At 41.2% G+C, this 27680-nt stretch overlaps 3 protein-coding genes and 1 long non-coding RNA gene across 13 annotated transcripts in view; 2 read left to right on the top strand and 2 right to left on the bottom strand.

Annotated features, from left to right (window-relative positions):
- Window positions 1–6627, top strand: part of dip2a (disco-interacting protein 2 homolog A) — a 62675-nt gene extending 56048 nt beyond the window's left edge. For 4 of the 8 annotated variants that reach the window (XM_017040012.2, XM_017040009.2, XM_017040008.2 and 1 more), the window contains 10 exons: window positions 103–233; window positions 331–499; window positions 667–837; window positions 999–1028; window positions 1841–1902; window positions 2022–2079; window positions 2545–2619; window positions 2771–2945; window positions 3136–3259; window positions 3394–6627. In XM_017040012.2, coding sequence (XP_016895501.1) covers window positions 103–233; window positions 331–499; window positions 667–837; window positions 999–1028; window positions 1841–1902; window positions 2022–2079; window positions 2545–2619; window positions 2771–2945; window positions 3136–3259; window positions 3394–3646 — 1248 coding nt within the window. In that variant the 3' untranslated portion in view covers window positions 3647–6627. The remainder of the gene's footprint in view (window positions 1–102; window positions 234–330; window positions 500–666; window positions 838–998; window positions 1029–1840; window positions 1903–2021; window positions 2080–2544; window positions 2620–2770; window positions 2946–3135; window positions 3260–3393) is intronic. The other 4 variants (XM_017040011.2, XM_017040007.2, XM_017040010.2 and 1 more) reach the window with 2 other exon arrangements.
- LOC112488266 (uncharacterized) lies at window positions 91–3545 on the bottom strand. The gene is made up of 4 exons (XR_003052137.1): window positions 3416–3545; window positions 1334–1782; window positions 747–843; window positions 91–227 (listed from the first exon to the last, which is right to left on the bottom strand). It is a non-coding gene; the product is annotated as an uncharacterized LOC112488266 (long non-coding RNA).
- On the top strand, window positions 5810–27280 carry LOC103392046 (gastrula zinc finger protein XlCGF7.1-like). Of its 3 annotated transcripts, XM_025063603.1 has the most exons (5): window positions 5810–5935; window positions 6684–6786; window positions 22368–22525; window positions 26168–27058; window positions 27147–27280. In XM_025063603.1, the coding sequence occupies exons 4-5, from the start codon at window positions 26230–26232 to the stop codon at window positions 27242–27244; spliced, it is 927 nt and encodes a 308-aa protein (XP_024919371.1). In that variant the 5' UTR covers window positions 5810–5935; window positions 6684–6786; window positions 22368–22525; window positions 26168–26229; the 3' UTR covers window positions 27245–27280. The 3 variants fall into 3 exon arrangements, with proteins under 3 accessions (XP_024919371.1, XP_024919370.1, XP_008326790.1); XM_025063602.1 differs by having other exon boundaries at window positions 26168–27267; XM_008328568.3 differs by lacking the exons at window positions 5810–5935; window positions 6684–6786; window positions 22368–22525 and adding an exon at window positions 23846–25287 and having other exon boundaries at window positions 26168–27267.
- sacs2 (sacsin molecular chaperone 2) lies at window positions 6876–23696 on the bottom strand. Its single transcript, XM_008328565.3, has 8 exons — window positions 23561–23696; window positions 22200–22246; window positions 21621–21708; window positions 21240–21351; window positions 20859–21005; window positions 19349–20780; window positions 18722–18810; window positions 6876–18627 (listed from the first exon to the last, which is right to left on the bottom strand). Exons 2-8 carry the CDS (start codon window positions 22226–22228, stop codon window positions 7736–7738), a joined length of 12789 nt encoding a protein of 4262 aa, XP_008326787.1. The 5' UTR covers window positions 22229–22246; window positions 23561–23696; the 3' UTR covers window positions 6876–7735.
- Window positions 27281–27680: the final 400 nt, after the last annotated feature.

The following is a 27680-nucleotide window of genomic DNA, read 5'->3' as shown; positions in this document are numbered from 1 at the left end:
GTTTAATATTGTTCATCCCATTCCTTTCTTCTTCAACTGATCACTTTTAAACTTCAGTTCCAGCCTTAGTGAATGATTCAAATCGTGTCCCGTCTCTTGTAGATGTCTCACGCTGCCACCAGTGCCTTGTGTCGCTCCATCAAGCTGCAGTGTGAGCTCTACCCTTCGCGGCAGATCGCCATCTGTCTCGACCCTTACTGTGGCCTTGGCTTTGCTCTGTGGTGCCTCTGCAGGTAAAGCAGTAGAATATTATCATTGAGGTTTACAAAACTTGTGTCTTCGACTTTTATAATCGCAGTGACGATGCATTCTTTGTATTTTTTTTTTCAGCGTGTACTCCGGCCACCAATCTATTCTGGTTCCCCCTCTGGAACTGGAGAGCAATGCATCTCTGTGGCTCGCTGCAGTGAGTCAGTATAAAGTGCGAGTCACCTTCTGCTCCTATTCTGTCATGGAGATGTGCACCAAAGGCCTGGGAGCACAGACAGAAGCACTGCGGGTCCGATTTTAATTTTTTTTTACTTTAACATTGGTGTCATTATGTAGGCGACATCTAAAAGAATAATAGTCGTTCTAAACAGCCTCAGCCTCTGTTCAGTTCAAAATCTGGGCTGTGCCAAAAATGTGTCACTGCGATGTTGCTTAACTTTTTACTCGCTTTTACAGTTGCGCAATGTGAACCTGTCCTGTGTGCGTACGTGTATGGTGGTAGCAGAGGAGCGCCCTCGCATCGCACTGACTCAAACCTTCTCAAAGATCTTCAAAGACCTGGGACTTTCACCTCGCGCCGTCAGCACCACCTTTGGGTGTAGAGTGAATGTAGCCATCTGTCTGCAGGTGAGTCTGAGGAGAAGGAGAAAGAGGAGGTAGAGCATTTTCCCAGGGATGTTGGTGTATGAGTGTATGTGCATGTATGTTTTATATATGTATATATTAATTTCATGAAGAAAACATGTATACAGTATATTTTTTTTATTTGTCCTGCCCTGTTCTGTCAGCCCAACAGGTTAGGGAAGCTGGCTGAGCAGGTACTGTGGGAGGAGAGTGGCTATTCCCTCACTGTGCTACTGTGTGTTTCTGTGCTACTTGCATGATATTTAAACATCGTTAATGTGATTTTTTTTTTTCTCTTTGGTGTTCACGTTACCATCAAAACACACCTTGTATACTGTGTTGCTGAATATTTCAGCCAAATTGAAATTTTGAAATCTAGTAATCTAGCTCTCTTAAAGCTGTTGGTCAAGCTGTATTTTATTTTTATTTATTTTGTTAATTCTCTTCTTAAATATCCAGTTCATCCCAGTGAAAGCAAACTATTTATCAACAAACATACATGTTTTGTCATCATGTTGGCAGAAATGCTCTGTGTCCATTTGTTACATCACACTCTCAGCTTCTGTGTCATGGCAAAGACTAATCCCTGGGTGAAAAACAAACATTACTCCATCTTGGCTTGATGCGCCCTCATTGCTAGCTTGGCTCTGGCTACACACTGTCAACAGAGCAGCGAAACATCCATTGTACAGTGCGCCAGTTCAGATTAAAACACAGGAGTAAGGATGACAAATTGTTAAATACAGGGAACTTACATCATCCATCAGATAAGGTTTTTTGGAATTCTCACCCTCCGGCTTCAAAGAAGTTGGAACCCTCCACCCCGTGGTCCTCACACGGTTCAGCCCAGGCCCTAACTTGTTAGTCTGGCTGTTTGGCTTTTGGCTGCCCTGACTGCTGTGTCGACGAAGTATCACATGCAGCCTCCACCTTCTTACTTCTCTGTTACTATACGAGAAAAATCCTGAGTTATCAAACTTGACTTAGCTCCGGTTTTCTTTTCCAGGGCACAGCTGGACCAGACCCCACCACAGTTTACGTGGACATGAGAGCACTCCGACATGATAGGTGAAAAACACCACTGCACTACCACCAGTAGAATTATCGCAAATTTCCAAACAGGCTTGAGGCCTGTGACTTTCACTATGTATGTGAACTAACACGTTTTTTAAATTGTTTTTCTCCAGGGTCCGCCTGGTGGAGAGAGGGTCACCACACAGCCTGCCATTGATGGAGTCTGGGAAGGTATCTGCAACCTGTTACCTCTTGTAGCTCTTTAACCTTTTAACCCCTGTGCATTGGCTTCCTGAAATGTATATCTACTATATTTGACTGAGGGCCAGTATTTTAAGAAGATTTTAAAAAATAAATGAATAAAAGTTAAGTTATAAAAAAAAATTACACCCGACACAACATTTTTAGTGTCATACGAAACACTAAATGCTAATGTGTTAGAAATTACATTTACCTGGATGTAGAGGTAATTTAGTTTTTTCTCCTTCATGCAACACATTATGCAACAGCGTAGTTAACAGCTTTAATTTTGTATTTCCTCATTAGTATAACTATAAAAACTCCATATACTGCATCACTGCCATGACTAAAATGGTGGAAATATGTTTGCAGTGTCATACGGTCATGTAATCCTGTGACTGGACTGTAAGTGGCCAGTCTTTCTTTACTTTAAAGCTGTTCTGTCTGCTTCTATAGATCCTTCCTGGAGTGAAAGTGATCATTGCTAACACAGAAACCAAAGGACCTTTGGGAGACTCGCATCTAGGAGAGGTATTTATTCTATTCTATTCTACATACACTAAGCGGACAACTTACAGTTTCCTGAGGCCTTTATCGTACACCTGTGCAACAGCGCAGCCATTAGCATATGAGCTAAAACAGCTAACCAAAGGTAACATAGCAACTTCTGTTTGTGTGATAGATCTGGGTGAGCAGTCCCCACAATGCCACAGGCTATTACACTGTCTACGGAGAGGAGGCGCTGCACGCCGACCACTTTAGCACCAAGCTTAGCTTCGGTGACACTCACACAGTATGGGCAAGAACGGGCTACCTGGGCTTCCTGCGGCGCACAGACCTGACTGATGCCAGTGGAGGTGAGATTTATTCCTTTCAGCTCTCACTTAACTTGTAGTACTGTGCCTGAGCTAAGCTAACATTAGCTCTAGCATCTAGCTTACTGCATCATTTTGCACTGAAGTGACACTGGTGAGGCTTTTAGTGCTGCAGTGATGAAAACTTTGTGGTAGTTTAAAAAAAATTAATGTGTGTGTGTGCGGGCTGCAGAGCGCCATGACGCCCTCTACGTGGTTGGCTCTCTGGATGAAACTCTGGAGCTCAGAGGAATGAGGTATCACCCAATCGACATTGAGACGTCCGTCATCCGCTCTCATAAGAGCATAGCTGAATGGTAAGAAACTGCTATGAGCTGTGTCGAATCTCTAATTTGTTTTTCTTCCGCTTTGAGGCTCCATTATTAGACCACATCATCAGCGGTTACATATTCAATCATGTTTGACTTATTTTCACATGATGTCCTTCCAGCGCGGTGTTCACTTGGACTAACCTGTTGGTGGTGGTCGTGGAGTTGGAGGGATCTGAGCAGGAGGCTCTGGACCTGGTGGCCCTGGTCACTAACGTTGTCCTGGAGGAGCACTACCTCATCGTGGGGGTGGTGGTGGTGGTGGACCCCGGCGTCATTCCCATAAACTCCAGGGGGGAGAAACAACGCATGCACCTCAGAGACGGATTTCTGGCTGACCAGCTGGACCCCATATATGTGGCTTACAACATGTAAGAGTCCGGCTGTGGAAGAATCGTCGCCCCTTATGGGTTGTTCCACTCCAGGAGAAGAGCAGGAGGAAGATGCACTGAGCTTGGTTTATCTCATTGACAGCACACTGCCCTCCTCTGTTCGCACACAGAGAGGAAATAAACACGTCACAGAAACAGGAAGGACGGAGAGGAAATGCAGGAACTAACAAAAACCACATTTTTTTCCTTCAAAAAATGACCAATGTTTTACATTTGTTTTTGTCTGACAGAAATACAACAGGTTGCCATTAACTTAATTTAATTATGTTTTTAATGCTAAGTGTCAGTGTCTTTTTCCTTTTGTTTTTGCCATAAACCAAAACTGACTTCAGTGTGAAATCCCCGTTTCTACCAAGCCCTGAAATGTTTCACCCGCAGCGTAAGAGCAGGGGTGACTAGCAGCTGTTATGTATTTGTGCTGAATCTTACAGCAGTCAGAGGGCATTACTGAACGGAACTTAATCTCAATCAAGAGAGTTGCATTTTAATTGAGCCCAAACATGCAGCAAAACTGAAAATGATATTAGCATTTCATCTCACCAACAGGAAGTCAGCTTTTTTTTAAACTTGATTAAAAATAATGTCACAGATTTTTTTTTTTCTTTTTCCTTTGCACAATATGGTAATTGGGATGAAAACTATTATTTATTTGTTGCATATAATTTTTCTTTGCTCGTCAAAGCATGAAAGGCAGAACAATCAAATGCTCTTCTGCTAGGTGGCAGCAGATGGCTATGAAAAAAAAGATAATCAAAGCTGTTGAAGATCTTTGTAGGTGTCTTTCTTCAATTCCTGCCAGTATATCAGCCTTCAACTAAACAGGCTGAGATTTTAGTCAATAACGAGGTCATTTAAACAAGAACATTTCTATATTTCATCACATACTTTTGTGAGATTTTTGTTTGGTGGTGCACTGTGGGGGTTTTCCTAATGACATATATGTGCCATGGCTCAAAAAAGGTTGGGAAACACTGCAATAGTCAACCATAAAAGTGGCCAAGCCAGGTTACTGATAGACATGTCCACCAGGAGTATTCTAGAACAACACAAATTTAGCTTTTCTTAAATCTTTTTTTTTTCTTTCCCCATTGTCAGTTGAAAATGTTGGCCCATTGTGTTAAAATCTCCATTTTAGAGACTCATGACACTGACTAGAGTTTTAACCAGTGTTTGCAGTTCTGGTTTTACACTGATTTTTCTGTTTCAGATAAGTGTAGATCTTGTTATGCCTGGGGATACATGATATGGATTTTTTTCTTCTTTTTAATCAGCACTGATAACTGAAAATAACCTGTTCTAAATGACCAATACTGCAATGATAACCTATAATTTTATATTCTCCCTTGAAGAAATAATGACTTTTTATGGCATTTTGGTGAGAATTGGATACAACAACATTTATCACTGATTTGTTGCTTGTTATGTCTCTGGTGAATTTCTTGCGGTTTTCGAACGCATGTTAAATAGAAACTGTTCATCGGTCTGTTTGTTGTGCTTTACTCTCCGCGCTGGCTGCTGCTATTGCGGCTCCATACTGAGTACAGCTTCCTAACGACAGCGATCATTTAAATGACTTCTTTAATTTGTCGTGTCGAAACTGGTAGACTTTTACCCTCTGTGAATTTAGGCTGAGCACGAACACAGATTGAACCTTTTTTTTTTGTCTTACAACATAGTTTAAAAAAAACATCCATAGCTAACGCTGCGTTAGCTCCGTTTAGCTGTTTTTAGCATATGAGCTAACGTCTCTGCCAAAGTGCAGGAGTGTGACGTCAGGGATTTGGAATTCCACGTTCCTGGTGTTACACTCCTGCTTCAGCTCCGTCAATAATTGGATGCGTGTATTCACCGTGCTCCCTTTATCGGTCAAATTAAATCACCTTAAATATCATCATCTTCGATCATTTATCGGCTACCAATAATATCGTGCATCGCTAGTTGCAGAAGCACTGAAACGCAGCAGAGGCGGCGTGAATAGTAGTATCATTTGTTGCGAACAACTTTGCTACCATGAACACCTTTTTAACCATTTATTTCTTCTTTTCTTTCTTTTTTAATTTGAACAATATGCAATATGTGTGACGAGAGTCGTTTTCTGGCTGCAGAAAGTAAGCACCAGTTTTTAGAATCCTTGTAAATTAAAAGGAAAATAATTGTTGCGTACTTTTTCAGCAGCGTGCCAAATGTTAAGCCTTAGGCGTTTTGTTTCAGAGGCCTCTTCCTGCTCCGCTCCTGTCAAACTCGGTTTTGTGAAGTTTCTCGGCAGATGCAGGTGAGTTTGGGTCCTATCAGTTGCACCTTAACTTTGTCAACTTTCCAGCAAAGATTAATTTACTCGATGCTAATGTCAGCCATTACAAACAAACACACACTCACATAAAAGTGTTTTTTCAATAATGTCTTTTCATCAGTGGTGATAAATGTGTTTTATAGCGAAAGACTGGTAAAAGTTGTAGTTGGTCATGGGTTTGATGCAGAATATCGGTGTCATTTCAAGATGGAGTAGAGGCCATGCGAGCCGCTTCAGTTTGTCTTCACTTTGTGAAGATTTGCTTCAGAGTATTTTTCCCCCTGGTTTTCTTTCTTTCACAAACAGGCTGCGGCCTGCTGTAAGTATGTACAGGATTTGTGTAAATTATTAAACGGTGGAGGAGTTGACAGGACATTTGATGCAAAGACTTTATGTGGCGCTGACAAGATCTCCCTGCTTCAAAACTCTTTGAATTGGATTCGCATGTTTGGACAGCAGGGAAGAGACATTGTGCCACTGCGGAGTCCATTCTCAAGAGGCAACAAAGCACACATGAAGCGGGAGACACAGTGACTGCAGACGTCACAACCTTCTCAGCAAACATGTTTTGTTAACATGAGAAAAAGATACATTTGTCAGATATACTGTTAGTTGTCATTATTTTCATAACATGACTTCTTAATAAATGAATAAAAAAGCTTTTACCTTAACGACCTTTGTGGTCTCTGTGCCTTTTCTGTCCATTAACACTGTTTTACTAATTATGCAGACGCAGCAAGAGTGGACCTCTAAGTCGGCGGCCAAGGCCTAGCAGTTGAAGACTGACGGAGGACTGCTGGTTGAAATTCTAACCTGGGCTGTGATGTACTAAGGTATTGCAGACCAAAACATTATATAATACCAGTTTGTTCTGCTAAATGTTATCTTTTCTGTTAAAAAAATTATACTGACGTAACAGAAATATTTTCGTTATCCTTTATTCAAATGTTTGACATTTTTCATTTTTGTGACATACAGTGTAAAGTGCACTGGTTACACAAGCTTTTTGATTTAACTATATATATTCACATCAAAGAAAACACAAAAATGCATATTTTAATGACGCTACGAGGATTCTGTTATGACTACCTGAATAAAGTTGTACAAAGTATTCGACCCGACAAGGAAACAGAAGAAAGTGAGTTAAACAGAACAATAATAATAGGATGACAGTAATTGGTCCCTGTAGAGCAGAGGTTTTCAACAGATGAAGTATGCCACCCCGTGCATGAAGTGAAATTATTTGCTGATGCAATTAATCTTTTATCAATGCCCTTTTTTATATAAATTTGAGAAAAATAAAACGTTTTGAGATACATTCTATCAGTTGTTAATGGAACTCATCAATGCCAGGAGCACACAGAAGATGCATTCATTGCAGAGGCGTGTGTGGGTTAGAGCAGGTGGACAGGATTTTGGGGAAGGGCCTGGGGAGCTCGGCTGTCCTCATCTACTCTTTTAGGGGAGGCTCACATTCACCCAATTTGAAAACCCCTGTTATAAAGCATACAGCACAAGTAACAACCTTGAATGACATTTTTTATCACCTGTATGTTGGTGGAGCAAATTCAAAGTAAGCATTTAGAAATGACATGTTAACTAGTTTAAACATTAAAGCGATTACATGAGATCAGATTTTTGCAGCCGTGCAAGAATAATGGTTTCAGGTTTACCTTACATTGCACGTTTTTTTCTGTAAAAAAAAAAAAAAAAGTTTGATGCTTGTTTTTTGTTTTGTACTTCTAGTACTTTCATGGTCCAGTGACTGACATTATCCAATCCCTAACTCACGTACTCCTCTATGATACTGAGGAGCTCAGATGCCTTGTTGATGGCACTTATTTCATTCTCTGTGGGGAACTGTCCATTTGGAATATTAGGATAACGATAGCAGCTGGGATATTGAGTCCTCTTGGCGTCCACTCCCATGAGCTTGAGCTCTTGCACAATTTGGCTTACCACTTTGAGTTGGGTGCTGTAGTTGGAAACCTGTGCTGCGAGCATTGAAATGGAGCAGCTGCTGTTGTGATGGTGACCGTCTCGTTTGTATCCGGCTGCTACCAGAGACTTCTCAACTGCTTGGTGGACTTTAAACAGACACCATTCAGTGCTGTCTCCATCTGTGTCCTTGTACGCTGCCTTAAGATCGCAGCGAGCCTGTTGGCACCAGCGTTGAGCCTCCTTCTTGTTTGGCTTGGGGATATTTTCGTTATGGGTCCAAGAGTGGCTCGAGTTTCTTTCTCGACTTTGTTTGTGACTCCTGGCTTCCCTGTTCCATTGTTCGTAAAAGGTATTGAAATTTGGTCCTGCCCTTGAAGAGGATGAGCTCCTGCATGGGCCTCCTTCACTGCTGAGCTCTTTGACTCTTGTTTGCAAGTACTGACAAGCTTCTGTGGCCAAAAACTCAGAGCCTGAATTTTTATCAGGATGAAATCTGAGGTACAGACGTCTGATGGCTTTTCTTCTCTGTTCCTGAGAAAGAGTCCATATCTCTGCTAAGCATCGGTCAATCTCTCTTTTAATTTCGTCAAATGATGCTGGCATAGATCTTGTGGATGAGGAGCCAGATGTGGAGGAAGATGAACTTGGATTTGGACCAGCTTTTTCCAGTAGCTGCAGCTCCTTGCAGTGATTTTGGGGAGGTGTGCTCGTCCCCTCGTCCTCTGTCTTCTTTTCTCGTTTAAACTGGTACAGGTCAATGCAACTGACTTCAATTGGCTCATCTCCTCCAACATTCACTTTGTACCTGTGTGAATATTGCCCTGTGTTTCCTTGCAGTTCTTCAACAATAACAGCATATATGTATTTTTCTGTCTCATCCCTATAACCAACATATTCATCCACTTCAAAGTTGTTAAGGATGTCCATGTCTAACCAGTCATGCCATTCTTTTGGTACTTCAGTCCCAGGAGCAGGTGGCTCAAGGAGGCTTTTACCTTCTGCACTGTCACGGATTTTGTTCTTTGCTAGAATTTTTTGAACATCTTGCAGCGTGTCGCAGAGAAGAAGTTGTTCAAGGGCTGCAAAGTGGTGCAATGAAATTTTGTTGTCTGAAAGGGCAATAATCTCCTTTGCCAATGTCATGTTCACTTCACTGATGACTTTATGGGGGATGCCATCATTGTGTTTCAAATAAAAAATGCAACCATGTTGCCCTTGTTTGACACAGATTTCACTGTCACTGGCTGTGTTCTGAAGTGGCTCCTTGTTCAGCCAAAGCATAGTTTCCAGGTTTTTGCAGCAGACAATCTTCATGCTGCCATAATTTTTCTGACACAGCATAGCAGCATCTTCGTGTTGTATTTCACCTCCCGAGTGGCTGCGGATCAGGCATATTAATCCGTGCCTGAAGGGTAAAGAGGATAGATGTTCATCAAACCATCCTCTGAACTCACACTCATCCTTAAGCTCACATTGCTGAATCTTTTCTTCCACCAGCTTCTCCTCTGTGACCTGGGACAGCATTTTCGGTTGAAAGGAAGTCGGCAGCAAACTCAACCACCGATGATGTTTGTAGGTGTCAGGACCCAAATGACAGTTTATGAATTTCTCGAGCAACAGGAACTTCTCACCCAGAGCTGGTTCTAACCTTTGGGCCTCAAACACAGTATCATTGTAGTACAATGTGGACGATGGGTGTAATTTACCATCCACACCAAGAAGATGCAAAGACGTTACGCCATTAAGATGGGCCTGCTTTTTCTGTTCTTTGATTGTATAGAACAACTGATGAATGGCACGTTTCACTGTTCTGAGCTGATTCGCTTGTAGTTGTTGCTTTTCACAAGTTTCATTGTAAACCGATTCCAGCACTCTGCAATAATGTGCTGCAGTAGGGTTTTCTTTCACACCCAGTTTCATGAAGAAATCTTTAAAAATCACATCCTTTGAGTGGATTTCGTATAAATACGGTCGGAATTCCTGGGCATACCGGAGTACAAGAACTGTGTCCTGGTCCTTCACAAGTTCTTTGTCGTTTTCAACCAACACCACGGGTAGACCTGTCAGTGTTTTTGCTTTGAATCCTTGACCCTGCAAGTGCATGTAGGAGCATCGAAACACTTGAGCTCGCGTTTTAATGAGCTCACTGGATTTACATGGAGATACACAGATGTTTCTCATGTTAGCAACCACATACTCTGCAGGTGGCTTTTCGTGGGCACCTGCGTTTTTCATCATCTGCAGCAGGTTGTAAAACATACCTACTGGTAACTTTATAATTGGCATTGAAGACCAAATCAAATCCTGATCTTTGGGATCATTGTCTATTAAAGAGCCTCTGATTTTCACAGCTGTGCTTTGATCTGCAAATGGTTTGTGGTAGTCACACAGTTCTTTTCTTATTCTCACAGGAAACAGGAAGTTGATGTCAGCTATGCTCTCCAGCACTGTTTTATCTTTATTGTTCGGATCACTTGCTTTTGCGAGGGCTGCTTTAAAAATCAGCAATGATTTATCTTTCAAATCTTGGAGGTGACCACTTCTTTTAGCTTCTGATTCTAACTGATGTGCAAATTTTATTATGTCATTTTTTGACACCTCGTGCTTCATTCCAAGTTCTTTGAGCAGCATCTCAATTTTGTCCTGACTTTCTTCACCAAACAGATTAAAAAATCCTTCAGGAACAAACATCTCTTTGGGAAGCATTTTCTCATATAAGGGAACACGTTTGTCAAAGAAGTACGATGCCATCTCTAATTTACCCTGAGAACTGCAGATCCACTTAACTGTTTTTAATGTTGGAATGATTTTCTCCATGTAGCTGAGACCGATTAAATGACGCCGCAGTGACAACAAGAATCTAAAGCAGTCAAGCTTCTGCTCTCCTGTGAGCTCATGTATAGCAGGCAGGATAAATGTTGTGAAATACTCATCATCAGTCAGTTTTGGGATTTTTAGAGACTCTGACAGACTGCAGTTGTCCAAAGTATCTTTGAGGAAAATGCTGTTGCATTTGGGCAGTTTGAGAAGATCCGGATAACTCATCAAATGCTGGCTTTGGAGGACAAACACCTTGAGAGGTCCGTCAATTCGCACTCTATCACCAGATATTGTTTCAAAAAGAGGTAAGGATTTCAACTTTCTCTGAAAGTCCTGTTTGTTTTTGGCCTTGGCCACGCCTGACTGAAGAAATGTCTGGAGTTCGCTTTTTTCATGATTCGAAAGGTTGGAAAATTCCAAGTTGTTTTTGTTACAAATCTGGTCGAGCACAATGCTACTGTCATTTACATCCATAAGTTCGGGTTTCAGAAGTAGAGTTAGTTGTTGATTTACATGAGTCTCCGTGAAGAACCTATTGTGGAGCTTCATAAAACCAAGTTTAAAGAGGACACTTGAGATGTCCCTGTCACTTGCAAACTGTATGACACTTGACATGTCTTTCATTCTCTGTAGCAAGTAGTTGTTCTTTAGCTGTGGACACTCTACAGGCAAGATAAAGCAATCACTGAAAAGCTCCTTCACGTCACTGAACTTCAGAGTTTCGTTGTCGTCGCTGTTTATCTCTTGTTTAATTTCACTTTCCAAGAACTTCCACAGTGACTTCAACCACTTCGACATGGTCTCATTTGGAACATAGAAACCACTGTGAGAATCAACTTCACAGCTTTGGAGATGGCGCTGGATCAATGGTTTCAGATAGTTAGCTGCACATGGAACTGTCAGATTTTTGACAAGGTTATATTTTTGTAGAGTTTCCCTGTTTTCTCTGTTAACTGTAAAATCTGCAAATTGTTCCATGTCATCAAGAAATAGGCTGTCATGTCTTGTGATCACTTTTGGAGATTTGGAGTTGAAAACTCTCAGAACTTTATCTCTTGTCAAAAGAAGGGGAAGTCCATCTAGAATATCTGAATTTTCCTCTGTGACCTTTGCTGAGATTAAATCTTTTAGGCAGTATTTAAGGAGGAGTGAACATCTGTTTTCATCTCTAATCAGAGTAGAGGGTAGGGGCAGGGGTAACGTTTCAGATGTTTGGGTTGGGTCATTCAGAGGTTTTTCTTTCAGGAAAGATCGTACAGTTGAGGAATTGACCATCTTTAACTCAACGCCTGCATTATTGAAACTTCTCCAAATTTCTTGCATTTTATCGGAAAATGGAACCAATTTCATACCAAGTTCTTCCAAAATTTGACCAATTTCAAAAGTGAATGGCTCTGCCAAGTAAAGTGCATTTGTTCTCCCTGTCTCTCTGATGTCACACCAGTCAAAGGAATATTCTTTTATAAAGGATTTATGAACATTACGCACTGAAGTTTTCTTTACTGGAATCACAGTAAGGCCCCTTTCTTTGATTGATCTGTACACCTTGTGGATCATTTCATGCCAATCCTGATCAACATCCTTTGAAGCAACTGGCCAGAAACATAGGTATGTGTGTTTGAAGCAACTCTCAATGAATGTAGTTTGGACTTTGGTCTTTGCAACACTCAGACTGATGTGGTGAAGGAGATCTGCATACAGAGGAGCTACAACTGTCTCTTTCAGCAATTCATTCCATTTAGTTTTTAGGCTCTGACCATCTTCCTTCCAAAGATTTTTCCTGGAGGAATCAACCTCAAAGTTTGCATTGATATGCACTGGCAGGCCAGTCTTTCCTGGCAGAGGCAGAGAACAAAATGCTTCTCCCTTGAATTCCAAGGTGCTTGAATTCATTGATGCTGCTATTGCTGCTTGGGGAAGTTGGTCAAATGTAGTAACATTTCCCTTGGTTTTTGCAAATGAGCCAAACTGTTCTGCAATGAGCCACTGACTTTTCAATCTACCTGACGTTGAAATTGTGGTTTCATAAATGACTTTTTGTGGTTTGGCTACTTTTGCAGATGTCAGGGCCTTTTGTTGGAGCTTTACAAATGTATCTTTCTTGTCTCTGCTTGTCTGTGTGACACTTTTTTCAACCATGAAGATGGTTTCCATTTGTCCTGATTCTTGGTTGATTTCATGGACTACTATTTTGCAGATGTTTTTCAAAAACAGGATCAGTCCTTCAGGGTCCTTAGAAAGAACAGAACAAAGTTTTTTCATGTACTCATCAGTGACTGACTCGTTGGATATTTTGGAGCTGTTTGCCATGTTCCCTGCTCTTAAAGGTAATCTAAACATGGTACCATTCCTCAGAGGGAACTTGTTTGGAAGAAAGGAACTGTAGACATCCTCGTACATGGCCTTTAAATTGTCAGATAGATTGTAGCCAATGCCAGCTGGTGGTTTTCCTGAACTACTCTCAATGTATTTTTGATTGGGATCAAAAATGCACAAAAGGTCGTCTCCAGTCAGAATTGAAGGACAGTCAGTTAAGTGGTAAACAGAGTTGAATCCAACACCATATTTTCCTGTCTTCCCTAGGGAGTTGTGCTTCCCCCCTTCTCCCAGCTGCTGAATGCCTGCTAGGTCAACATCTGAAAACACCTTGTTGTTGAACACACACAGTGCTGGCCCTTGAAGTTGGTTCCATTTCTTGCCAAATGTTTTTTCTTTACCATGCTGTCGTTTGTCCCAAACAAAGTGGATTTCTGTGGCCTCTGCATCATCTGCATTCTGGATCAACTCCTTCAAGATGTCCTTCTTCGAAGGATAGGCTGAAATAATGTTTTTGATTCGAACAGTGAGCTCCTCGTGTTGTTCAAATGGAAATGCAAATGGGGCAATGTCCTCTGCTATGTGGATTTGTAAACTATGATGCCTTGTTGTCTCTACACCAAAGTGGCGAGCCATTGCACGGGACACATTTTTGTGGCAGAGTGTGACACCAGCATCCACTGGCATCCACGGACTGTCATTGTAAAACATTGCACTTGCTGGCTGTAAAACTCCATGCTCATTAGGTATTGGACAGTCATTTGTCTTCTCTTCTGCTTCAAATATTCCCTTGTTTAAAATTGTGAGGCACATGGACAAGTCATGTTGAGCCAAGGACTTGGTTCCATATTGACTGTGCAGTTCCTCTAGCACAGACACACATTGACTGACTGTATATTTTTCTGCAACACCTACACTTTCCCAGAGCTTCTCAAAGCGTTTAAATGCATCTGGGAGAACATGGAGGTAGGGCTTTGCTTCAAATTGCTCACTTTTAGCAACACAAGTCACATTTGCAAATGTGCTGCCAATGAGAATGAAAGGGAATGACTTTGCTTTTTCTAAAACATCAGATGGATCTTCATTGTCGATGAGCCACTGGTCCAGAAACTTATAACATTCAAATGCTATTCTGTGAAGCATAGATTTGTCAATAGACTTTGACTGTCTGTATGCTCCCTGCAGTTGCTGTAGCACTGTCTCTGGGCTTGGTGTGTCATGAGTTCCCAATATTTTGAGGACTGAATCTGTGTTGTGTATTTTTAGTTTTTCATGATCCAAAACAGGATGTATCAGGTTCACAAGTAGGTTGCAGTTGTCAGTAAAAACATCAGTGGGTCTTTTGAGTGTGACGACTGGTTTCTCTTTGTTATCATCAGGTGAAATTGCTGGTAGAAATTCAGTCATCTTTAACGTTTCCCAGTAGTTGGAGTCTATGTCATACATGTGATGCTTAATGAGTTCCAGGAGGCATTTTATTTGCTCATTTGCTTTCTCTCTGTCAGTTCTCCATGTTTGGCAAATGGTTCCTGCTTTCTCTGTGATGTCTTTTAGTGGCAGATAATCACTTGCCATTCCAAGTTCCAACAAACGCTGAATCCTTTTGGGCGAAGAAAAGTCATTCTTAGATCCCCCAAGCAAGCGCCCCTCATGTGGTTCAAAAAGACAAGCAACCTTTCCTGACGGGTTCACAAGTTGATTGATGTACTGTAAGTTTCCACCTGTTGTGGGGATGCATGGGAAGTTGACCAGTAGATTGTCAATTTCCTCAGTGTTAAGGTCAATTGCATGCAAAACAAGAGAATCTCTAGTTGTAGGGTCAATGGTTGCTAGGTTGTTAAACACTACCTCTTTAAAAAGCTTCTCCCAGTTCCATGTCCTGTCCTGCAAAACATGCTCTAGCCTTGCCTGTTTGAAGTTATTTCTCAACCACAGGGGGAGAGGAACAACACGTTTGGGTTTTGTTACATATTTCTTGCAAATGTCCTCTGCCAGTGCATGAATGTCTTTATTCTCTTTGATGCTCTCATGTAGAAATATGGCATTTTCCATTGTGCACCAATGTTCTCCATCACTGAACAGCTCTGGGCCAATGGAGTTTTTGGCAATGGCTGAGTAAAAGGCATCAACCAATGGCTTAAAAGTTTCACTGACTTCTTCTCTGTCAGGCCAAAAGGTGTGATAAGTATACTCTTCCAGTTGCTTGTCTTGAGACATTTTCTTTAATGTCAAGAGGGTAGTGAGATATGCTGTCATTATAGGATCCTGAAGAAGAGCTTTGTTCCATTCATGTTTCATACCACTTTCCCAAAGGGCTTTCCTGTTGCTTGTCACTGCAAATGTACCGTTTACATTAACAGGAAGACCAGTGCAAATTGACAGCGGAAGGAAGCAAAATGCCTGTCCAACAAGATGTGTTTGTGATGACCTGAGTTTTTCTGTTTGGGGATTTTTTTGCAAAGGTACAGCAACGCCTCCAATGGGAAGGGAGAATTTGGTATTCTGATTTTCTTGAAGGGCCATTTTCAAAGCGCTGTCCAACCCATAGCAGTTGTACTGGAGCCAGTGTTGAACTTCAGTTTTACCACAGTGCTGACTGGTGATCTGGATGATATTCACTGTACAGCAGTCTATGATCTTTGATTTTTCATCGTGATTTGTTAACATTCTCTCAGCCTCACATTGTTTTGTCACGCAGGTTTCCTCAGTAACTCTTGTCGTACTAAGAGTTCTTTTTGAGATGGTAAAGACGGTATCTATTTCATCGTCTCTGGGTGGTGTTGATCCAGTGTTGGAGATAGTTTGTAGGGTTAAGGTGCTGATTTTCTTAAGAAAAAGCAGGTGAGTTTGTGAATATTCAGTGAACTGCTGCTGAAATCTGGTGATGTTGTACTTGTCATACACTTTTTGGCTTATTTCTGACTGGGCAGCCTCTTCTGCAGTTCGAAAAGGAAGTTTTATCAGTGTACCAGGATAGGGTCCAACAGGTTTTTGTTTTGAAAAATCAAAAATGCCTTCATATGGTCCAAACTGTCCAGGAAAACACTTGAAGTGTCGCTGCTGAGATAGATCAAGTTTGATTCCTGGATTTGTTTTGTGCTTTATGTGCTTTTTAAGGTGACTAACATTTGGGTCGAGTATGAGAAGACTGCTGCCACTAAGTATTGAGGGAATATCTGTCACATGGTAAACAGTGTTGAATCCCAGTCCGAACTTCCCAATCTTTTCCACCTGGTTTTCTTTTGAGGCAGAGCCAACTCTTATTATGTTTTTCCAGTCCTCATCCCAAAACTGCTCATTGTTAAAAGCCCAAAGACAGGGTCCCTGACAAAGGGCCATGTTAGGATCTATAAGGCTTTCAGGAGCATCTCGGTGTACTCTGAAATCCACCAGGAATTTACAGACATCTGCTCCAGCATCCTCTGCATTTTGAATAAGTTCTTTGAAGATGTCACTGTCTTCATCATATTCTTTAAGGATGTTTTTAATTCTTGTTGTTATTGGTTCTGATTGTCCACACTGTTCAATTCCGACTAACTCTGGGTCAAGGATGTAGGTACTTAGAAATTGAATGTTTAACCATTCAGCTGTGGCTTTTGGGATTTCCTCGTGTATGATGTAAACTTCCTCCTGATTGCAACCAAACTCTTTCAATGCACTTTTGCTGAGATCACAGAACACTGTAGTTGATTTTGGTTTCAGGGTGTATTGACCACCTTCCAAAATGACTGGCACTGGAATGTCATCCCCAACTGCCTTTCTCTCTTTCCAAAACCAATTCAGGATATCAACTGACACCTTCACCTCAGAAGAACTTGCAGTAGACTGTTGCTCCATGATGGTTTGCTGAATCGAATAGAGAATAGCAATGATTTCTTCATCAGAGTTCAGTGTTTTGAGGCCTGAAGCCTGGAGGAGCTCTTTGTATGGCAGAAATTCATTTGACACTTTTCTAATGTACAAGCTCAGGTCTAGATTGCGTGGGTAGTCAAGAAACAAGTCTTTCGCAGATACAAACTGGTCGTGACTCCAAATCCAACAGATGTCTGTGTTTATCCTGGATTTAAATTCAGACATATAGTCCTGCATATGCCTGTAAATGCTATGCAGCTCCTTTTTGAAACATGCATTTTTGTCAGGATCACCCATTTGCCTTGTCTTTGATGCTAAGGCCAACAAGTTCTCTATTACTTTGTCAGGTGGGGGTGAGCATTTGAACCCAAGTTTGGTGCTGACTCTGTCACTGAGGTTTTCCACAAGAGGCATCACACGTCCAACAATGTCTTTATACATAGAGTCTCTTGTTTCATTGGGGCAAAAGAAACTTCTCTGAGATTTTTCTTCATCAGGTTTATCACATGGTACCCATTTCAGCTTTTTTAGTTGTTGAAGCTGCTCATGAGTAAACTTTGAGAGCAGATCAGTCACATCCAACATTTTAAGGAGAACCTGAGCCCTTTTCTGAGCTTCGGTCGGAGAAGCAAGATGCATTTTATCAATCAGTGTTGCAGCATGTAGAAATGCAACGGGCGAAACATCTGCTTCCTTGTTCATCAAACCAAGATCTGTGAGGCTTTCAAGCATCTGTGATGTTTGAGTGTACTTGTGCGGAGGGAAGAGGTCAGACTCAAATATGACAGTGAAAGTATGAATTCTCGGGTCAAAAAAACATGAAACCTTTTTCTGCTGCCCTTTCACTTCAATAAAACTTAAGTTTTTACATCTGTCTTTCAAGGCCATGTTTTGAGGGAAGAGCATACTGCCGTGCTGTAAAATCCAGGTCATGATTTTTTCAGTATCATCTTTAGAGCATGACCCTTTCTCAATACAATCAATGAGCAGATTGGCTGCTTCAGCTGTGCTTAGGAGTTTAATGTCAAGCAGCTGCAACAGTCTGCGATCTGCTTCAGTAGCACACTGGACAATTGAGTCAGGCAGAGGCAGCTCTGCTGGTACTTTAAAGTCAGATATGAGAAGCACGGCCTGTTTTGACTGAACTGCGGAACACTGTCCTTTCATAGTCTGAAAAAGAGGCAACTTTGAGAGTAGGTTTTTTTCACAACTCGAAAGTGATTTCAGACAGGACAGATATTCTTTCAGTTCATCTCGAACTGAGTGAGATGTGGCTTTGAGTTCCGTGATGAGACGCTGGCATTCTAAATTAACCAACACTTTAAGGACATTCACTGGAGAAGGCTGCAACACATAAGAGTCTAGATCTGTGTGTTTGAGCCAGATGTTTTCTTTTACCACAGTGCCACCAGCTTTGTTTACCAATGTAGCTATTTGATCAGGCAGTTTAGCATCTTTGTTCGTCTGAAAGATATAGTTTGTTTGCAATGGGGCTAATGGTACATTGTGACTGACAGACAGATTCCCAACTGGTATTAATGGGATACCAGTGAAACGACTTAACTCCTTGAAATGAGAGTTGAGAAATACCCAGAATTCCTGTATCCATTTCAAAGGTGGATGTTGACTGCTGCTGGTGTCCCAGGTCACAAGCCCTGTCCTGGTGTCCTTCCATTCCTGGGGCAAGAATCTCCTGGTATACTCAGCCACGTGGTTTGCATCAATGTTGATAACCTTGTACAAATCTGAAATATAGTTTGATATGGTTATGATATGATTGTGGTACAGTAGATAGAATACACCATTAAATCTCTTCCAAGTGTAATACTGCATCATTACTTTTTGTGCCCAGTGCTTTCAAGTAGCTGGTACATGCTTGACTGAGGTCATCTGGGATGAAGAGGTGTTTGCAGAGTGGCAGCAGTGTTCTGAGGAAAAAATGGCATTTCATTTTAAGACTACACTCTGAAAACAAATGCCAAAATGAATTGAGTGTGAATATATCAAAATGTTGTTGCTTTTCAATTCACATTAAGTTAAAAATGTAAAAACAAATTGAAATACATCTGTATATTTGTAATTAATTTGTACCTTTAATTACTTAAACAGACAAAAACTTTACTAAATAAATTGTGTTATTGACAAAACACTTCAAAGAGGTTAAGACTTACTATCAAGATTGGGAATACAGGCACAATAATGCAGAAGCTCAGGTTGACATTGAGAAAAGTCACATGCTTCTATAGCAACAACAACTTTTTCAAGTGTGCATGTGCATCACTGGCCTGCCTGCAGTCCAGATCTGTTTCTATTGAAACTGAGAATACACTGCAGTCTATGTAGCAAGAGTTGAGTGTGTTGCTGTTATTAAATTCTAAATTATAATTAATGTTTAACAACATAAATTAAGTTGGTCAGGGAAACCTAACAATGTCAAAAATTACATCACAAAGGATTGAACTTTACCTTGGGAAGTCTTTGCTGTCTATTAAAGTGGTGTCTTCATCTCTGTCAGAGAAAGATCTGAAAGAGCCGTCACTGAGTGGGAGCAGCTGAAGACCTTTAAGTTCTTCATATTTCTCATCATTCAAAACATACTCCAAGAGACAGACTTTGTTGTCTTTGGGGATGTCATATGTGCCAATTCTTCGAAGAGTGTTCCTCACAAAGGCTGGAGTCACATGTTTCAGGGTGCCGACATTTGGAAAAGCTTGGTTAATGGCTTTTGCAACATGTACTGGTAATGTGACCAGGTTCTCGCCACATGAAATCAAAGTCTGTTTAATGGCAGCCAATATTTCAGGACTAGTTGGACCATTACAGGGGAACACAGCTTCTGATGGAGAGATGAAGCTTTTTTCGTCTTTTGCAAGAGAGAGGACTGCCACCTTCTCTCTGAATATGTGACTTAAAACATTCTGAACAATGACCTGCCATTTTTCTTTGTGCTGAATCTGGGCCATATCCGGCCACAGATCGTACACAACAGGGACAGGAAGAAGAGACCGTTTGGCAAGTCTGATGGCATCTTGGATGATCATTAAGTATGCATGTGGGAGCACCTCCTTCATCAGCAGCTCATTCCATACAGCATGTTCATCATGTTGCTGGTCTTCTTCTTGCCACTTGATTTCTCGTCTATTGTCAGTGAGACCAAAGCAGGCGTTGAGATGAACAGGAAGTCGTGTCTTGTTGGACTCATTGTTTGGAAGAGGGAGAAAGCAGCTCAGTCTACTCTGACCACAGTCCACCTTTCTATCACATGGAAAAGCCAGATCAACCTGAGGGAAAAAGCTCAACTTTTTTGCTAGTGAGTCAAGGTTTTCTACCGTAGTTTCTTTCATGGTACACGTTGTCAGTAGCCACTTGGTGTCTCTCTGTTTGTCTGAGTGAAGAGTAATTATTTTGAACATTGTTGAGCCTTCAACAGCGGAGTTTTCCTCTGACAACAAAACAGCATCTGGCTGCACTGAGGATGTCACTTTAAACCTGTTATTGACGGTACCGTGCACGTCGATATGTATCAGTGACAAAGAGGTGACATGTTTGAGGAACAGGAGGCTCAAGTCTGCATCTGCAATGAAGCTGTCAAAAAGCTCAACCACCCTCTTCGAATCATACAGATTGTCTGAGATTTCAGACTTCTCTTTGCGCAATGGAAATCTGAAGATTGTGCCATCGAAGTAGTGGCTGTCCATGACAACTTCAGACCACTCTTGTCCACTCACAAGCGCAACTATGTCTCGGAAAGGTTGAAACTGGTCTTGCATGGACATCAGGGTTTGTTGGTCATCGGGGTCATCCAAAGACCAACGAAAACCCCCATTTTTCTCTCCAAATATTTTTTCTTGGGGGTCCATGAAGCCAAGGTGGACTGAGCTGAATATACCTGGCACATCTGTGGACAGGATCAAAGAAATACTGTGTAGCTTTGTTTTTCAAAAACATATATGGCTGTAAAAGCAAATATTTGCACCTGTGGTGTGGTAGACGGAGTTAAAGCCGATTCCAAACCTCCCGACTTTGTTTGGGTCGTTGCGTTTGACACTCCTCCCTGCCATCTGAATCCCTTCCCAGTCATCATCAGTGAAAGCAGCATTGTTGTAGGCATATAGAGCAGGCCCTTTGCATAGGAATAAGATTAAGGAATTAAACATTTGAAAATATGTGCACAAGACCTAAGGTCTGTCTCTTTACATTCTGTTTTACTAGTAGGGAGCAGAATATAGGAAATAGCTGCCCAGCTATAGATTTGTTCAAATTTTTCATGTATAATAACATACAGTTTATTTAAAATGTTTTTTTTTTTAAACTCACCCACTTGCTCACTCAATCACTCACTCGCTCGCCCACTCACCTTGGTATTTTCCCAGTTCTTCGGTAAAGAGGCTCTTGGTTCCATAACTTCTCTCATCATGGATAAAAATAACCTCTGTGGCCTTGGCATCATCTGCGTTTTGGATCAATTCCTGTTAATGAATTGAAAAAAGACCATGAACAGTTGTGCAAATAAGGAACAACATCCAACTGTCCAACTCACTATTCCAACCATGAGAACTTGCTAACATACATTTATGTGACTTGTTAGGCAATTTAAGCTTATTAAATAGAATGTACAGGGTTTTTTAAAAAATAAACAGTCTGAAAGGAATGTGGAAAGAATAGTTCAAATCTATTGGTCAATAAATAAATCTTTATTTAAATACCTTTCTTTTTTTAAAGGTTGTACTTTATTTACCTTTAATATTTGTCCTCCATCTGGATAGCGGCGGAGAATATCTTTCAGGTAGTCAATAAACGGTGGAGCTGTCGCCCCGAATGACGTTCTAAATAAAAGTTTGAGAGTAAAAAAAAATAATATCAATGTTGAGAAGCACAACAGCTATGCCCGTATTAATATGTCCAATAAATTTAAAGAAACAGTGACCATTCCTAAAAGCTATTCTGCATAATGGTCAGGACACTAACTTCATAAACAAATAATAAAGTAATATACAGTATAGACAAGTATTAATTTATCAGTTAATATTTATTTAATTATTCTTTTGTTGTTTGCTATATTAACAGCCTGCGAAAACCACACCAGTTTTACTTTTAATAAGTTGAGATAAATGGTGATGTAAAGTGTTTCACAATTCTTCAACTCTAACGATTACAATTGTGGCTTTTTTTGTAATTAGATTTATTTGAAAAAAATATAGAACTATGTTATAAATGTTGTGTGTGATCTTCATTTTGGAAATAAATTGGCTACAATCGTAAAATGAGACAAAGTGAACTGTGAACTGTGTCAGGCTAATGAAAAATACCAACTCACCGAGATTTCCTCTTTGTCTTTAGACTCATTTTTTTTCTTCTTTAACACTTTAAAAAAAAAAGAATGGCATTAGACCATTGTGAAATACTACATCAAACATAGCAGGATTCTGTCACAGTCTGTTCCTTGTGCCTTTGCTCCTTTAACAACCTTTGCTCCTTTAATCAGCTCCTGCCTTTGCTCCTTGAATCTGCTCAACCACTTCCACCTCCTACCATCACCATGGATCAGAAGAGACTTAAGAGAGTAAAGAGACTACGCCCAGGGAAAGCAACCCATCCAGACAGTGTGTCAAAGAATGCTCAAGGCCTGTGCTGTGGAACTAGGTGAGTGACTTCAACATGTTTTCAACCTTCACAAAACAGAGGAGCATGTTCAGTGGCAAACTTCAGTCACTGTCATGTTCCACAGACAGACAGACTGAGGAGGTCCTTTGTCCCCCGGGGCATTCAACTATTTAACACCTCGCTAAAGGTGAGAGTGGCAGACTCTCAATAAACCTCTCTCTCTCTCTCTCACACACACACACACACACACACACACACCACACAAGCATATAGACAGACAGACATAGACAGAGAGATAGATAGATAGATACTTTATAGATCCCAAAGGGAAATTAAGGAATTCAGTAGCTTACAACAGTACAATACAAAAGAATAAAATGACCAGCAGCATATACTGTATATGCATGTGTGTATATATATTCAAATATTCAGTTCACCATAAATGCTTTGTCTGTCTAACATCACAATTGCATTAACACATAAATAGGCACAATGAGAAAAAAGATTAAAACCAGCCTGGCCACAGGTGTTGGTTAATTTTTTTATTATCATCAAAACTCGGATGTTAACATTTGTAACATCCTTAAATCGTACAGGAAAAAACAGAAAGTAGTTCCTGGTTTCCTCCCACGATCACTTTGCTGACTCACTGAAGAGGAAACTGCTATCCTGCACAGTGCTGTGAACTCCAGCCTAACAACATCAATGGGTTTCCAGTTCTAGCAGTCTGTGTCACACAAAAGGCAATCCACTGCCAAGACTTTAACACCTACATCATCTTACACAGGCAGTTTGTGTGATACTATCTACACAAAAATCTCAATAAAGTCTCAATAAACAGTATATATTCAATTAGTTAAAAATCAACCAAACTGTAATCTATATCACATATAAATGACTTCAATAAATATCAACCATTTCTAAGACATTGTAGTCTTGGATATATGAGTTAATCTAGAGTTAAAAAACAACAACAAAAAATTTTAAAAAAACGGCACTGTACTATACAATAAAAGTCAGACACGCAATCAGTAAACACGCAGTTCAGACTAGATAAGAATGGATGAAGCCTACCTTCCACATATTGGTCACATCTGTCCGTGTTCCTGGACGCAAATGGAGTCTCATCTCTGCTTTCCGGGTTTATATATAGTCGACTGGTGTAGCAGTAACAAAGAAAAAAAAAGCTTCCCTAAAAACGAAACTTAACTATCTTGACAGAGTTCTTCAAAAACGATACTAGTAGATACTAGGGGGAAACGGAAGCAGGCACGAGCGTGCGCGCACCCGCTTGGTTCCCCGGTTCTCTTAACTTGTGCATAAAAAAATAAACAAACACAACAGTGCTATTTTATTCTTTGGGTTGCATATGAAATATTTATATGTAGAACGTATCAAACGGACTACAGAGGTTGCTGAATTATTTCTGTACCTGGCAGCAGAAGCGATAACGCCATATGCAGTACCGAATGCATAATAATTGCCTGCACGTGTCACAGTCTGTTCCTTGTGCCTTTGCTCCTTTAAATCACCTTTCCTCCTTTAATTAACTCGTGCCTTTGTTCCTTCAATCTGCTCAACCACTGCTACCTATATATTCACCTGGACTCCCTTGATTCCTGTCAGGTTGTCTTTGCTTTCATTAACACTTCCCAGAACTTATTGTTCAAATAACTTATTGTTATTTGATCCACACCTGACCTGACCTGACCTGACCTAGGACATCGCCTTGTCTAAGCTTCTGTAACAAACCAGCCTCCTGTTCTGGACCACGATCCCTGCCTGTTGTTTCCAGACCCTGCCTCATTTGCTAGCTGTGGTGCTCTGTTTGCTTCTAAGAAAGAGTTCATCCTGACTTGGTTGTGCTCTTATTGGGTCCTTTCCATACCCCGTTAAAACATGATGTTTAAGGTTGCATCATGTATTGGCGCCATTCTTTTACAGAAGCTGTAAATGTTGGTAGTGTCACAGTAAGTTTCGTTTTCCCCACTGATGTTGCAGTGCTGAGAGAGGTGTGTGGTTCACTTGGACAGGGGCTGTTGCGTAAATAAATAAAAAAATTACACAACAATACTTGTAACTTGAATAAATAATAATCAATTTCAGAAACATTTAATAATATGTTATGGAGTACATATACACACTCCTTCATTTACAACCAGTCCTTCAAGGGGAACTGTATTGCTGTTGTGGCGTAACGTACGTCTGGTATAATTGGTCACTGCACAATTCTTAAAAACAAAAACTTAAAACAGAAAACTCAGTTTGTTTATTGGAACATGGTAGGACTACTGGAATAATTCTGATTTACATGAGATGCATGTTTTGGTGCCCCCTACTGGATTTGGTGACGCGCGGTATAGATAGGTTCCCAATAACTGAGAGATTATTTTGAGATTCGGATTTTGTTTGGAATAAGGATTAGCATTTGGACCATACAACAGTTTATGATAAGCATTAGAATCACATGTGTATTTATTATAGTTGAGCTTAACGCTGGCGGCTTGTGAATGTACTAGGTATTTGTACCTCGCACGTTTTCAGACGACATATAGCCAATTTCTGTGCGTGCACGTGCGCGTGTGTGGAAGCGCTAGCTGGAGAGAGACAGTTAATCCTCCACTCACTAGATGATGCTGCAGCCTGGTTTTATAGGCAACAGAAATCAGAGAATCTGAGTGAGGGACGTGGGACGTACTCATCAGACAACAGACATGCAGACTGAGACAGCACCGACCTCCGTGTCTGCCTCTGTCATTGTAGCGTTAAGCTGCAGGACCAGCGCTTTCCACAAATGCACGGTACGTGAATTATTAATTCAGGGTTTATACACACCCTTGTGTAAATGGATTTGATTGTGTAAATGGATTTGGGGCCTTCGGTCGGATGTAGGATACAGTTTCAGTCGCACCTGGGTAAACAGGTTTGGGCATACAGTTAGCTAACACCGTTTACCGAAACACAAATGAGACGTGGTTTTGTGTATGGTCCATTTTTACCCCGTGACAAACTGTGACCATGGCCACACACTCCGGCTTTATGGGAGTGTGAGACCATAGTCAAAGAGAACCGAGAATCCCTGCACAAATGTCGGACTCTAGCGCGTATAGTCTCCACCAGGAGAGGCTTTTGTTTGAGGTCGTGAATCAGCTTTGATCAGATGAGGTCCGGATTCAGAGTTAGTAGAAACAAACAAAACGCAAAAAGAGGAGAAAAGACTTGTACAAAGGGCTGAGTTGAGATATGGTGGGGAGACGGTGTCTGCAGGATGGAGTGGGCGGAGACGAAGGTCATGTGACGAGTGACAGTAGTGAACGGAGATTTGTTCAAGATGATAGTGGAGTTGAATTCTGAGATTATAACTGGGAATGAACAGGATTGAAGGTGGATATATGGCGTCACCGTTAATACATCTAAGAAGATAATCTTAAATTAGATTCGAATCTTCAGATGTGAACATGTGCTGAGGAGAGATTGGATATATTGAACAAAAGTTGTTGGATCTTTAGCATTCATTTGTTTTGTTGCGGCTTAAATGATTTCTTTCAATATAAGAACGTTTCGGTGTGTCAGGGTCTTCTTTGGTCCCTGCAGCCAGAGTAAAATATTTTTTCACACGAGTGTCACCACTCTGGCAGCGTCCATGACAATAACCACCCCTTCTGTTTTCTTTACATTCAGACGTCCGTGTAATGTACTGAAATGAAAACACCTTCTCTTCTTCTGTGGCTGTAAAAGACACCATGCTGGAAAAAACCAGTGACAAAGAACGACAGACTGGACTCTGCTCAGACTGTGGATGCAGTTTCAGCCCACTACGGTCTGACCCAGACCCCACTATACAACAGAAGCAGTCGGATGGAGACAGTTTACCTAAATGTCCATCCTGTCTGGCAGGAGACACTCATCCTAATGGTCAGCAGCCACAGCGCCATGTCCAACTCGACCCACACATTTGCAACTTGTGTAACAAAACCTTCATCTCCTCTGCTCACCTGGCACTTCATCTGTCCTCCCACAACAAGGAGAGGAAGTTCAGGTGTAGCACATGTGGCAAGTATTTCCATCAGTCTGCACACCTTATTGCACATCGAATGACTCACAGTGGGGACAGGCCGTTTAAATGCCCTGAATGTGGCAAGACTTTTGTCCGTGCCTCCCACCTGACTACACACCGACGTCTCCACACGGGTGAGAAGCCATTTAAATGCACCTTTTGTGACAAGTCCTTCACCCAGAAGGCAGGGCTCCTGTCACACATTCGTCTGCACAAGGGGGAACGTCCGTCAAAATGTGTGCAGTGTGGTCTAGAATTTCAGTCTCAGTCCCTGCTGCTCTCTCACAAGGCTCAAGAAGCCTGCAAAAAAGCCGAGTCCGAATCCGAGGCAGCCATAGCCAGACCGCAGCAAACGCACGAAAGCACAGACGATCTGAAGTGTGGCGTCTGCTGCCGTACCTTTGTTCGATCGTCGTACATCAAGCTGCACGTGCGCCTCAAGAAAGGGCAGCGGCCCTATCACTGCAAGGTGTGCAACAAGACTTTTGTCAAGCTGGACACCTTTGTGAACCACTGTGAGAAACACCTGAAGCAGAAGAAGGATAAAAACAAGCTGAGCAAAGGCAAAGTTGTTAAACCCCCTCTGTTTGTCCCCCTCTCCAGGCCGACTTCTCCTGCAGAATCCTCAACCAGTCAGACTCTGGAGCTCAACACGCGTTCCAAATCGAAAGCTAAAACTAAAACAGAGCACTGACCAGTAGGAGTTCATCCAACAAAACAAAAATCCTGTGTGTTATTAAAAGAATAAGTAAAAGATGTCACAGCTAACTGCTCGAGACCGTACTTGGAGCGAAACAACTCCCAGTTAAATAACAGTGTTGACTTGGTTGTATTGATTTAATAATTGTACAAATATAATATTTAAAATTAATTAATTTATCGTCAATATTTTCGCACTACAGTGTCATGTGCGGTATTTGCGGTGCAGTGTTGCTGCAAATCAATGAAGTACAACTTAAAATGTGTTTTTATTGTTACAGCACGGACAGCACTTATAAAAATGCATAAAAAATATTAAAACATTGTGGTTAGTTTGCACGCATTATACATTTATGTTACATGTTTTCAACACTGTCCTCACAGCCAGTAGCATGAGGCCAAACCTGCACTGGTTCCAAACATCCATAATCACATTGT

The sequence above is a fragment of the Cynoglossus semilaevis genome, chromosome 16, assembly GCF_000523025.1.
Source record: "Cynoglossus semilaevis isolate Cse_v1.0 chromosome 16, Cse_v1.0, whole genome shotgun sequence".
Classification (NCBI taxonomy): Eukaryota; Metazoa; Chordata; class Actinopteri; order Pleuronectiformes; family Cynoglossidae; genus Cynoglossus; species Cynoglossus semilaevis.
The sequence above is the reverse complement of the archived record's forward strand: the minus strand, read 5'-3'. Positions and strand labels throughout refer to the sequence as shown.

Coding starts and splice junctions, on each gene's coding strand:
- sacs2 (XM_008328565.3), bottom strand. CDS start 22,228: ATGAGTCTAAAGACAAAGAGGAAATCTCG. Junction 21,709..22,199: donor AAGACAAAGAGGAAATCTCG/GTGAGTTGGTAT, acceptor ACTTTTATTTAG/AACGTCATTCGGGGCGACAG. Junction 18,628..18,721: donor GAAAGCACTGGGCACAAAAA/GTAATGATGCAG, acceptor ACTATATTTCAG/ATTTGTACAAGGTTATCAAC.
- LOC103392046 (XM_025063602.1), top strand. CDS start 26,230: ATGCTGGAAAAAACCAGTGACAAAGAACGACAGACTGGACTCTGCTCA.